Raw genomic sequence first — 11,842 nt, forward strand, 5'->3', positions numbered from 1 at the left:
TACTGGAGATTGCAAAAAATTATGGAACTGTATCATGATTTTTTTAGCTGAGACAAAAATGTGCACATACAAATCAATGCAGAACAAATATATATGTAGTATTTTCTGAACTTCACACGTTTCCCTGTCTACTATTTTCATAAAAAATCACCAGTGTTGAGTAAGCATCCTTCAGACTTGGCTATGCATTCTTTAGACTATGGTGGTTCTTTCTTTACATGGTGTCATTCAATATGATTCTTCTGCTATGAAAGGGTCCCTCACTCTTGTGCCCTTGTCTCTGGGGTTCTCTCCTGCTGCAAACCCATCCGCTCTGTGATATTTCAAAAGCTTGATATGATACCTGCTTTATTTCACTTGCTGTTAAAGGACTTCATTTCTGTCAAATGCCACCCTACAGCGAGAAGGTGAAACTGTTTTTGCCAAGAATGAGATAATTTCTTTTTCACTTGCACTCTCCTTTGAATGTGAACTATTCTGTTTTAATGACTTTTTTTCTTTTTGCTGGCCTAATGGAGAGAGACAGAGATTTGGCACCAGACAGCTGACTCCACAAAAGGCTGAGATACTGAGTGACATAGCACAGAATTCATATGCCGTACACAGACAGTTTCCAATTTCTCTTGTACACCTGTTGCAATTTAATGGTTTTCTTTGCTTAAGGATATGAAGATTTCCTATATTGCTTTAATTAAACTGAACATAAAAAAAAGCTATATTCTGATTGAAATTTGATGGTACATTTTCTTCCTTTTTTTTTCTTTCTCTCTGCAGTTTATGATGATATAATGCTAGCATTGAGTGGAATGAGTGGTAAGTAAATGCTGTCCTGAATTTTTGTGTAGTTTTTTATTTTGAATTCATGTGAGGCTGAGACAGAAAACTTTTATTTTAAGTGGGAAATTTCTGAGAGTCCCAATGGTATATTATTATGAGCATTAATAATTTTCTGAACAGGCAGTTTTGACCTTGCTAATTGTCACTCTTAAAAGGGAATAAAGTATTATTCCACCTGGCTTGTTTGGTTTAGATACTGTGAAATTGTTGCAGCAATATTTTTCTTCCTGCTTTCCATCAGTAAGTGAACTTTGATATAGAGAGAAGGAGGTTCTGAATCTGTTCCCAGTGAGAAGCTGTTCTTTCCCCTTAAAGAACAGGGTTTTCACAAGAATAAAATTTTTATGCAAATAGAATCATTATACTACTCTCATGGCAATTACATGATTAGATTATTGTTTCACAGTGGATCTTACCAGTCATGATGCTTGTATGTGACAATAAACTCATAAAATTACACTGAACTTTCGCCTGATATAAATCAGCAGATGCTTCCTGAGAGGTATGGCAATTGTCCCTGTGATACTTGAAAATCATGACAAAGGTCTTGAATTTTCTTTTGTCCAGACAGCACAAATAATCCACTTCTCAATTTCCTGTTCATTCCACTATCTCTCTTATTTGATCCACATATTCTCTATTTAATCTAGGTAAGTCAGCCTCTCCACTGAAGATTCTTTGTACCGAGGAAGGAATAAGGCTCCAGTGTTTCTTGAAATACTACAATGAAGAAATGAAAGTCAGCTGGAGCCACAGGTAGATGAGAATAGTTTTTCAATTTTATTTGAGAAAAAATGCTGTCTTTACAATTTAATATTTACTATTCCATGGCATTAATTTATGAATTGGAACACAAGAATGAATTTCTCGTTCCAGAACAATATATTCTCTTTCAACATGGAAAGTACATAAGGTAAAAGAAATATTAAAAGGCTCGTCCAGCACCCTCAGGAGGGTTGTAACAGACAGTAAAAAGGAATTTACTGTATTGTGTTCTCTTATTCAACACAGGGCTGTTTGTCTTCTATTGTATTATCTGGCTGGCTAAAAGATAGCAAAATATTTGGGCAAATTTTCTGATTCAAGGCTGCCCTTTCTCTAAAGTGCATGAAACTCTCATCCAGTTCTAGGTGAATACCAAGGATCTGCACTCACAGTTTAATAAAAGCTTGTATTAGAATTATTTTTTTCCAAACTGATACAGTCTTAAGTAACCAAAAATATTTTAATTTTGATAATCTTCTTTGAAAAGATATTCAATGGGCGCAGGATACCTTGAGAATAATCCTCAGAGATTATGGGTGAAAATGAGCTGTAAAGTTGCTAATAGTTTTCCACTCATGTTACAATAATCTTTGACTTTGGAGACAGTCAGATAATCTATTTACAGGTAAATATGTGTTCAAATGTTTTGTTATGTCAAGCCCTCAGTTGTTTGAAACTGCAGTTAATATTTGAAAGGATTTTAAAGCGTTTCAAGAAGTTTCACCTTCCACATTCTTCAGTGAACTGGTCTGATTCAGACAGGAATAATCTGGTTTATCAATGTGTTGTCCTAGATTTGCAATGCTTTCTATGAAGACAGGAAGACAATCAGGACATCAATTATCACATTCAGGGTGCTCAAGAACACTTCTGTAAGGCTGTGCAACTGTATTTATATCTCAGACTGTGTATTTACAAAGTTCTTCTTCTTTCATAATAGTGATATGAGTGTGATGACAAGGAAAAGAAAAAACATTTGCTTCTGCCGTTTACTGTGTCTGCTTGAGTTTTAAAAGTGACAGTCTATTTTACTATCTATTTCATAGAAGTATAAAAGTAAAGAATGCTACATGGCTAAAATGAAAATATAATATTATTATAAATTTTATATTTATATTTATAGTTATATTATTTACATTTGCATTTACATTTGCATAGAGAACCCCCTGATTATTTAAGATTTTATAATGTCTTACACTTTGATTGTCTTGAAGATCATTAAACAGAGATTCTGAAAGAATAAAATTTCAATTCTTATATAAATACAATGACTATAATCAGAGCTGTTAAAGGTAAAAGACCAAAACCAACCAACCAAATCACCAACCTGTCCCAACTTCCAATCTCCTTTAAATGGAGTTCTAGCAAATTTTTTTTCCTGGAAAAATTAAAATGCTATACAAGCCATTATTTAAATTTTTTTCTCCAACATGTAAATTTCTCACTAGCATTTAATTATCCACTGTCTTTCATAGCATGAAATGCAATACAAGTCCTAGACCTAATATTCATCATCTACTCAGGGCATGGTGGGAAACTTTATATGTAATATTTTCTAATATATAGCCATTTCTATCCAGAAATCTAATTTGGTAGGCTGAACTCAATGAAGTTGTCTTAAAGAAAGGAAAATGGTAAAAATACTTTTTCACCATCAAAATAATTCTAGCTATGAAGTCAAATCACTTCTGTGTAGTCAAATAAAATGAGTGATCAAGAAAAAGCTAAAACTGACCTAATTTATAAAAAATTCCAGCTAAAGATGCTTGGGGAGGAATAATGGAAAGAAGTATTTCAGTAGTTAATGAGTGAAAGAAGAAAGTTCTCCTTGAGCCATTGAAAATGGTGTGGTTTATATGCTCTCATTAAATAGCTTCTTCTATTTCCTCTGTTCCTGACAGACTGTGGACAAGGAGACCACCTGATCTGAATCTGCAGAGCATTTCCTTTTTCCTTAACTAGGAAGTGATGATAAGTCAAGCTAATGTCATTGTTTTTTAAAAAGTTTTTATTACTTATCTACAGTTAATAAATTTTTTCTTGTTTTTTTTAAAAACCAAAAACGTACTTTAACTTGGTGCAAGAGTAATTTTACACAAATCTTTTTTAAATTGATTTTTGAAGTTAATGAAATACATCTTTCCTTCATCAAAAAAGGTGATTTGCCTATAACTTACAACCCCTATGTATTATATTTTACTGTGTATGAAGTGTACAGAACCCTAAGCATTTTCACACGGAGTCATGTAGGTGCATAAAGATGTAAGCATAGCTCTGTGTGAGGAGGGTAGGAGAATGAGAAAAGGGTGAACATATGAATCTTAGAAATGAAAACTCAAGCTAATATTTTCAAAGTGTTAGATACTCCCTCCCAGAAGCAAAGAGTATTCTGGAAAAATGAGCCCATTAGTTGCAATCTATCTATAGCTTGGGAATACTTATGTTGTCATTTGTGACTTTTTTATCGATGGTTTCCTATGGACAACATACAGGAAAAGACTCAAACTCATCTTTACAAACTTTTTTTTTTTTTTTCCCCAGGGAATCAAAGATTTCTTCTGGTGAAAAGATGAAGATTGGAGGTGGAGAAGATGTTGCCTGGTTGCAGATAAGTGAACCCACTGAAAAGGATAAGGGGAACTACACCTTTGAAATCTTTGGTGGCAAGGAAAGCTTCAAACGCACACTTGATCTGTCTGGGCAAGGTATATTTATTAAATCAGATTTGTATTGTGCCTTTTCATAGATTATGCAGATTTTATTGGAAATAGAAGAATTACTGTAAAAGCAGTCTTTTATCAAAACCAGTCATAGGTAAATTTTATAACTGTTATTATCTTTTTAGTCTTGTATCTGTTTTCAACACCAGCTGCATTAGTTTTCAAGGGTCTGGTTTCTAATTGTGCTACTGTGTGACACTGTACAGGTTTTAAAAGGGATTTTAACATGGGAATGTGTTTAAATGTTTATTGAGCCCCAATGCAAGTTATGTTCATGAAAAAAACTCTCTCAATTGTTTCGTTACAGCTTTTGATGAAGCATATGAAGAGTTCCAGCGACTCAAGTAAGTGCTGCATCTTTTGTATTTTAATGCCATAACAACAGTGTCAGCTGTGTCAAAATATTTTTTATTAATAATTTAATCAATAACATTATATGTTTCTCTTTCTTTCTCAACAACTTTAGGGCAGCTGCTTTTGCTGAGAAGAGTAAGTTTATTTTTCATTTTATCATAGATGTTATAAAATGTGATCTAGTGTTCTTATTAAAGCATTCATCATAATATGCTGCCATAGCTTACTGAGTTCTGTGGCTGCAGAAATTCTCTGTTAGCACAATATATTGCAAAAACAATAGTAATTTGTGGGTTTAGTTGTCTTTAATTGCAATGGAAATGCAGTAAACACTTCACATATTTTGTAAGCCTCCACTGTGTCTTCTTGTGTCTCCTGAGATTTGAGATTTGGTGAAATGTGAATTGTGTGTCATACAAGGAGGTGTTGAGTCTGAAAGCTTCTGAGAATACTGAATATTGGGATCTATCTATTAAGTAAAAAATTGCCGGCTGCTGCCTGTTCTGCACTGCTTGCTGAGGCCCAGACTGTGGGGAAGCTCATTACAGTTAGGGACTGTAGGAGTACTGGAAATTATATCAATTCCCTGGTGGTGACATGATGCTTCTGCCCACAAAGTCTGTGGCAGAACAAATTTTTCTTAGACTTTGGATACCACTAAGATGCTAAAAGCACCCTCCTTACTTTGCTCTGGGCCCAAAACATCAACTGTCAAGCTCAGCAGTACCTTCAAGGTTGTTATGTGTATCAGTTTAGAATGCTGTAGCAAAATCTTGGCCAAAAAAATCTAAAGGGACTGACTGTGCAACACATTAAAGCCCTCCCAGAATATCACAAAAATTGTTTTTTTTAAAGATTAAAAAAAAAGGCAGTAAAAAAGCCATGAGTCATGACTCCAAACTCATTAAGAAATGAGTAATTTTGAGGTCTAAACTTCATATGATTACCATATTTTTCTTTTACCCCTAGATCGTGGTAAAGTCATTGGTGGTTTGCCTGATGTCGTTACCATAATGGATGGGAAGGTAAGGACAGCTTTTGTTATGCTGAGCAGTGAGAGGTTTTCTTTGATATCAAGAGGTGAGGGAATGCAAATGGTTTCATGAAACTGAAAGCAGGAGAATAATTTTATTTTTAGTTCAAATCTATAATTTCATAAGTAGAATAGACCCAAATTATCTAAAATGACTGTGGAATATATCTGATAAGTTTTTAATACCGACTTATTGAGACTTGATTAATTATTATGATTTAATTATTAATTTCTCTTAAATGACATGACTCTTGAAAGCAATAGTAATTTAATGTTGCTTATGTTACAAAAAGGACTGAAAGAATAAAACACACTCTATTAGACACAAGGTTATTTTCCCAAAATTTTGTTTTTGTGTTTGCCTCATCAGTCCTTTAAATATTTTATAGTAAGTCTAGTTTCTGTATGCTGTTAGTTAACTTTGCCTCCTACACAATATCACTTCAAGAATACCCACTGACTGAGCTTGCCACTACATTGTACCCCTAGTATGTAAATCTTCCTTCAGCATTCTGACTTCAGATGCATGAATTGTCAAAGACCACTTCTATTTGTGAACATATGTGGCTGTTGATCCCTGAAAACTTCTTCCTGTTTTATTTTTACTCTGAGTTATATCACACCTATTCAGTTATCGTAAATCAAGAAAAACATTCCTCAAGTATGTTCATTCCCTGAGGGGGAATGTGGAGAGAATATAAGGAACAATTCTGGTAGAAATTGTCAGTTTGGGGTTGTTAACAGTAGGGTTTTTCTTTGGTTTTTTTCTTGTTTTCTTTTTTCTTTTCTTTCCAAACACAATGCTGCATATGTTGAATTATTAAGGTGACATTATCTAGGGCCAAATTTTGTGCAGTGAGTTTTCAGATATTTCTTCCCTATTTTTTCTGTGATCACTGTACCTAAATACATGAAGTTTACACACACACACTTAGAGGGTGGTCAAAATTGGGTTCAGCAGTACATCTATAAAAATTTGGAAGAATCCTCATGAAAATTTTACAAGCTCCTCAAATCTCAGTTCAGTCATTGAGAAATGCTAAGCTGTCAGGATGGTCCATTCGATAATGTCAGCTATTTTCTGAATATGCTTCACATGCATGTAACACATGGCCAGGTTGGACAGGACTGTGAGCAACCCTGTCTAGTGAAAGGTGTCCCTGCCTGTGGAAGATGTCCCTCCCCATGCCAGGGGGATGGCAAGCAGATGATATTTAGGGTTCCTTCTAACCCAAACCATTCTATGATTTTAAGAGCATTTTACCAGTATTTATGTATTATTTATTCTTCATAAAGTATTTCCACTTTTTCAGTCAGCCACACCTGGAATCGATGTCCAGTGATTCATGTTATGTATTCTATTTTGAAGTGAATTTTTTTTTTTAATCATCTCAAGGCAATAACCTCAGGAGGCCTTGGTCAGAAAAGATTTGCTCAGTTCTCCTCCCTGCTGTGTACAGGGAAGCTTCAAGGATGTTTTTAAAACTATCATTGCCTGAACCTCATGTCAGACTAATGGGTTGTCAGGAGTCTCCTGCAGGCAGGACTGAAATGACAGTCCAACTTACCATCTTCAGACACTGCAGCCCTGAGGCTATTACTGTATCACAGTTACTGGTGAGATGGTGGAAAGTCTGAATCAAGGGAAGAATAAATATTAGGGACTTTACTTTTCAGTCTTCAAGAATATGATATCATGTCTTAGTTTAATTAGCTAAGAATAAAAAATGCCTAAAAATAATACAGAGGTTAAACAAATACTGATCACAAACTTATGTTATTTCCCTCAGACACTGAATCTGACCTGTACTGTATTTGGAAATCCTGACCCTGAAGTGGTTTGGTTCAAGAATGACAAGGCCTTTGAAATTGATGAGCACTATGCGTATTCACTGGAACAGGGGAAATACGCCAGTTTAACCATCAAGGGGGTGACTTCAGAAGATTCAGGCAAATACAGCATCCATGTCAAGAACAAGTATGGTGGGGAAACAGTGGATGTCACTGTAAGTGTGTACAGACATGGTGAAAAAATGCCTGAAATTAAGCCTGGCCAACTTGCTAAACCTAGGCCAATACCACCATCAGAAGAAGTCCTCAAACCTGAGGGCAAATGAAGATTCTGTAACAAATGTAACTTCATTCTGTGTTTGACAAATGTATAGAATACATGAGCTGTATTTGAGCTATTGCCACACAAAATTAGTTGGTAATGTCCGAAGGGAAACTGAGTTTTTAAGTTTGCTTAGGGAGGTAGCTGTGCAGTGGTGCTGTACACATCTGCAACAATCTCATTTTGAATGCATATAATTCAGTTAGACTTGCAAACAGTGAAAAGACAAACTCCTGCCAGGGGTTCCCGTATGAAATGGCAAGCTCCAAAACCTACAAACCTGCAATAAACTTTTATTTTCACACTTGTCAATCCTCTGCAAAAAACCCCAAAGTCCAGGCAATCCAACAAGCCTCTGAGAACAAATGTCCTGCCAGTAAAGGTGGTGAACTGCAGTTACATAGATATTCAGAGATGGTCCTTTGGGCTTTGAAGCCCTTAGTGTCCTGTAAGTTTAGTGTATAGTCTTGCTTCAGTAGTGATACTCTTGTTCTATCAATTGTGTGACTTTAGTAGACTTTTACAAATGTTCACTCTTTACTCACTGAACCATAGATCACATGGTTGTATTTTGTTTTTCCTGCTCTGTGCTAATAAAACTTTAAAAGTCACCTTTGCTACTCACTACTCCAAATCATGCCTAACTAGTTCTATTTACTCTTCTTCATTGTTTAATTATTGCTTATTGCACAATTTCACAGCTGGTAGCATGCAGACTATCGACTTTCAATAAAGAATGCAAATTATGGTTAATCACAGTCACTGAGTGGCACTTGCAACATTAATTTTACTTTTTACAGTACAGGTCAAGCTTAAACTGGCATCAGAAGATAAATATACAATTCAGTCACTTAAAATAATTGTCTTTGATTCTCCTCTCAGTGAAAAGAACAAGGGAGCTCTTCCATGTGTGAAGTGATGCTCTTCTAGGCAAAATTTCCAACACATTTTTATTGTGAAACATTCAAATAGGATGGGCATCAGTTGCTCACATATCTCTCATATGATACATAATTGAGTGTTTGCAGGGATGGCTTTTTTTGGATCAGGTTCTCTGTTCAATAGAAACCACCTCTGTACCTAGAAGAAATTTTGTTCCTTGCTAAGCTGCTTCCAGCAGAGAGTTCTAATGGTAAGAAACATTCATGATAGGCATTGAAGGCAGCCCTCCTCTCTCCTGACTTCTTCCAGTCTCTAGGATAAATGAGATGAAAAGGGAGCATTGTGGGAGATGGGAGCTTGGATGAGGGGTCACATGAAGAATTGGCACTGCAAAATCTTCACTGAAGAAACTGGATGGAAGAGTTCGGCACAATTGACCAGATTAGAAATTTGTGTTTCAGGGTCACTGCTGAAAGTTGATGTTGAGTCTTTCACTCTGAGTTTCAGCTTCTGATCGTAAGTGTGGGAAATATAGAAACAATTGTTCTGACTTCTCCCTCCCTCCCACCCCAGCAGGCAAACTGAAAAAAACCCAAGGAAATTGACAGTTTTGGAATAAATTTAATTTCAGGGTTTCCTTTATTTAATTTTTTTTCAATTTTTATATCACTGACACAGACCTTTCATTGCTTTGTCTGGAACCCAATTCACTTGAACCACTATGGTTTTTGTTTTGGAGAAAGATGAAAAGCAGATGAAATGAGAAACCAACTTACCATATGTCAGATGCAGTAGGTTGGAGCACACATCTGGGAGACAGAAGAAAAAGAGACTAGACCCATCCTGACTCTCACATGAGCTTGTTAAATGCTAGATTTGAGAGGTTCTCTCCCTTTCTTGAATTTTATCCTAATTTTCAGTAGTCAAGGAGGGATTGAGGGCATGGTAATGTAAACTAGTTATGAACTTGATGGTTTGAACAAGTAATGATGAGAATGGATTCACTGTAGTTTCAAATTCTCCAAGGACTGCAAACTTCCTTTGCAACTCTCTGATATCTGTAAATAGTCATGATACAAAACTACAGGCCAGCTCTAGAAAGGAAATAGCCTTTGATTACGCTTTATTAAAAGATTATTTGATTTTAAATAAAAATATTTTTGAAATATTTTTGTACCCAGAGCCAATGAACAGTGAGTTTATATTTAAATACAGTTTAAACATCCAGGAATTATACTGAATGGTGATAAAAAAATAATTTTTTGGGGTGAAAACTGGTTTGGTACCCACATTCTGCATCTGGTCGTTGAATGAAAGTGTCCAAGATGTTTAATGACTGAAGAACATGGTACTAATATGAAGTAGTTAAATTAGGAGATTTTAGGACACAAAGAAAAGTAAGGATTTACCATCTTAGTATCTGTCAAAATAAGAAAATATATTTTCATAGCAATCCGTCATTGCAAGAACTTCAGCAAGTCTCAACAAAATAAACCATATTTTCTTTTTTTCTATTCTAATTTCTTATTAAAGGTATTTAAGATTTTCAAAATCTTATTATGGCAGGCTCACAAAACATCAGAGCCAGTCTCCATAGCATACAAAGTGAGTATCAGCAGGAATTTAATATTATTCTTATCTCCTTCTACAGTACACAGGTTAATTTTAGCTGACACTATCAAATTACTGCATGTTATGGCAGCTTTTCAGAGGTATCCTTGGGCACAGGAGACAAGGTTAGTCTCATCTCTGCGGTACCTTTTGCTGGCCTTCTTAGTTAAGGAAGTTTCACTTATTTCCTTCCAGGCAAACAGAAATAATTTATTATGACAGCTAATCCTCTGCTGAAGTACAGAAATTATCATTCACAGGAACATTGTATTCTAAAGGCTAAGGACTTCCTAGAAACTCTTTCCCATATTTCAGTGTTCAGTGTACATTTGGTTCCTTTGTACACATTTAAAAATCTTGTTATCAGTTCCAGGAAATGAATTGGTTCAACTGTATTTAAAAGGAACTGTCTTTTCAGAGTCAACGTGCTCCTGGTTGCCAGGAGGGGCAATAAAATCGGATGGATATCAAAGGGACAAAAAGGATGCTCTGGTAATCTATTCAGATGAAATACATGGTGAGGTACATTAGCATTTGCACCTGCCCTCCACAGACCTGGTGCTAGCATTAGTTTAATTAATAAACATTTGAGGGGCAAAGCAAGAAGGTGAGATTTGCTCGAGAAGGTCTGATGCCAAATTAACCTATTCACACTGAGGTCAAGGGAGATGGACTAATTTATACTGCATGTGAATCTATTATTTTTACAAAGCTGAGAGTCCATTGTGGTGAACTGGCTGTTTCTGTTACCTTTAAGAAGAAATGTTTCTATTAGAATGATTTTCTGTCTCACTGGTGAGTTTTGTGTTGTCTGAGTTCCATGTTGTGCCGTTCTGGGCAATGCTAGCGTGAAATGGAGCATCACTGCCTTGTCACAGGAGGCACAGAAGATGTCAGCCAGTTGTGCTGACGGGCCAAAGTCCTGGCTGTGCCTGTAATGTTGGCATCCTGCTGCAAGGCTGGCAAGGCTGCCTTTTCTCCAAGCACCTGCTTACTTTGAGGCTGCTTTGATATGTTACTGTTTATTTGCTGAAAAACAGGTTTTATGAAAATTCCTCCTAAGGTCAATTTACAGGTTCTTTTCATGAGGATTTTTTTTTTTATGACAGTGTTTGCCTCTAGTATAAATCTCACTTCAGCCCATAAGACTCACTTGCATCCCACAGCTCAAAAGCTTGTACACACTTCATTAATCTGCTCTTGTATGGAGACAGAGGTTCAGTGATAATAGCACCTTAAGTGATGTTAAGGTGCAGACAATTTTTAAAGGCAACTTTGCAATATAATGAAGCACTTTATTCTCTTTTTTGTAAATCTAAGAATAAAACCTCTAGATGGCAGCAGAAGAACAAGATAGAAACAAGTAGCTCTTAAAAGTTTTGCCAGCTGTAGCATATCCATCATTTTGATGCAAACACATCACTTAGGCAATGGGAGATTATTAAAAGCATTATACTTATGCCAGTGACAAGGACAGGTCCAGCAAATGACTGTTTCCTGGAAATAGCAGGTGATTTTGCAAGCAAT

General features: G+C 35.8%; 1 protein-coding gene across 2 annotated transcripts in view; it reads left to right on the forward strand.

The window, feature by feature from the left end:
• The window catches only part of MYOM2 (myomesin 2), a 75,803-nt gene extending 67,223 nt beyond the window's left edge, over positions 1-8,580 (forward strand). For both annotated transcript variants that reach the window (XM_074538177.1, XM_005489164.3), the window contains 7 exons: positions 775-813; positions 1,488-1,593; positions 4,144-4,307; positions 4,630-4,666; positions 4,789-4,811; positions 5,646-5,701; positions 7,500-8,580. In XM_074538177.1, the coding sequence (XP_074394278.1) occupies positions 775-813; positions 1,488-1,593; positions 4,144-4,307; positions 4,630-4,666; positions 4,789-4,811; positions 5,646-5,701; positions 7,500-7,826 (752 nt within the window). In that variant the 3' untranslated portion in view covers positions 7,827-8,580. The remainder of the gene's footprint in view (positions 1-774; positions 814-1,487; positions 1,594-4,143; positions 4,308-4,629; positions 4,667-4,788; positions 4,812-5,645; positions 5,702-7,499) is intronic.
• The last annotated feature ends 3,262 nt before the right edge of the window (positions 8,581-11,842 follow it).

Source organism: Zonotrichia albicollis, chromosome 3 (genome assembly GCF_047830755.1).
Source record: "Zonotrichia albicollis isolate bZonAlb1 chromosome 3, bZonAlb1.hap1, whole genome shotgun sequence".
NCBI lineage: Eukaryota > Metazoa > Chordata > Aves > Passeriformes > Passerellidae > Zonotrichia > Zonotrichia albicollis.